Here is a 1,453-nt window from a genome sequence, read left to right on the forward strand (position 1 = left end):
TTTAAACTTTCCAAAGAGGGTTCTAAAGTTTGCAAAGATTTCTCAAAGCAAAATCACCTCTCTGGATTTGTTTCTTCACCCAGTAAAATGGGGGGGGGGATCAGATAATCCTAGTCATTTATCCTAGATAAATCCAAAGTCATTTAGCTTTGACACTATTTAGTATTGTTAGAAACTCAAAAGGTTAGAAACCATGAATCGGAATCAGGGGCAGGTCTCTGATTCTTGATAACTGTCATTGATTGCTGCAGCACCTGTTTGCTTTGAATTGTTTTAGTAATGGTGACACATGCTCAAAATATGGCAGGGATCCTGATCTCATGACTCATTAACATGGTACGGAAGAATTTTCAGTGCGAGTAGAATGCTTTGTTTTTTGTTTCAACAGCTGGACCAAGCGGCGCTCTCCCTAGCCGTGAGGGAAGACTACCTTGATAACAGCACGGAAGCCAAGTCTGTAAGTTTTCCTCATTCAACTCTGCATCTTGTCAGACATTGTGAGGTTCATAAGTTGTTCTAAAATCCCTAACTCTTTACTCGAATGGAGCAGTGTGGGTGTTTGACAACCATTTCCCCAAATGTAGGAAGCAAAGGACTTTTATTTGGGCAGATAAATGGCCCTCCCTGTTTTCTGGAAATCTAGAAATGAAGGCTGAGCACTCCCTGCGCGGTGCCCTCATAGTTGAGCAGGGAAGACAGCACACCAAATGCAGTAACCAAGGAGTGGTCTTGCAGCCAGCCCTCAGAAGTGTGGACAGCTCTCAGTAGATTGCAGAAGCGTGGGAATGGACACCCAGTTGACCAGCAGGTCCCAAATTGTATTGCTTAAGAATCACCTCGGAAGCTTCTATTAAATGTTGATTCTTGGGCCTCAGCCATGGGAAGTTGGATTTAGTAGACTTGAAGTGGGGCCTAGGAATCCGTTTTTTTTAAATTGGTGCCCCAGGTTAACTTAAGGTTAATGAGAACCAGATGGGATCAATCTTCTCAAACTTCTTGCTTTGGCTTGGAAACCTAGTCATTTCCTGGAGATTGGATTAGAGCTGTTTTATTCCTGACACTTTGAATTCATTTTGGAACCTCTGTTGAACTTCCAAGGGAGCCTCAGGCCTGGGGGACCCTTGACCTGGGAGGCTCGGGTTTCTGGCCTGCCCTGAGAATGCAGGGGCTTCAATGGGGGAAGTGCTGGCTCTCACGGAGTCCCTGCTCCTTTGCTGATAGGAAAGCCTGTATCTAGAAGGCTCTGAAGGGCAGGATCCTCAGCGACTTTCTGGCTGAGGACGCTCATCAAAGAAGGTTGGCAAGTTTTCCTTCTTGAAATTGGACAGAACGAACTTTTACCAGTCTGGAGGCACTTCTGTTTCTACTTGGGTCACCACCTAATACGCAGCCATGCTTGAAATGTTGTCCCCACCCTGTAACCAATCAGTCCTGTAGACTCTGCCTTCAAAAT

At 45.3% G+C, this 1,453-nt stretch overlaps 1 protein-coding gene across 1 annotated transcript in view; it reads left to right on the forward strand.

Annotated features, from left to right (window-relative positions):
* Window positions 1–1,453, forward strand: part of LOC104983225 (phosphate-regulating neutral endopeptidase) — a gene marked incomplete at both ends in the record, with an annotated part of 19,433 nt that overhangs the window by 11,590 nt on the left and 6,390 nt on the right. The window contains one exon of the mRNA XM_010832675.1: window positions 389–457. Within this exon, the coding sequence (XP_010830977.1) occupies window positions 389–457 (69 nt within the window). The remainder of the gene's footprint in view (window positions 1–388; window positions 458–1,453) is intronic.

The sequence above is a fragment of the Bison bison genome, unplaced genomic scaffold, assembly GCF_000754665.1.
Source record: "Bison bison bison isolate TAMUID 2011002044 unplaced genomic scaffold, Bison_UMD1.0 scf7180017834017, whole genome shotgun sequence".
Taxonomy (NCBI): Eukaryota; Metazoa; Chordata; class Mammalia; order Artiodactyla; family Bovidae; genus Bison; species Bison bison.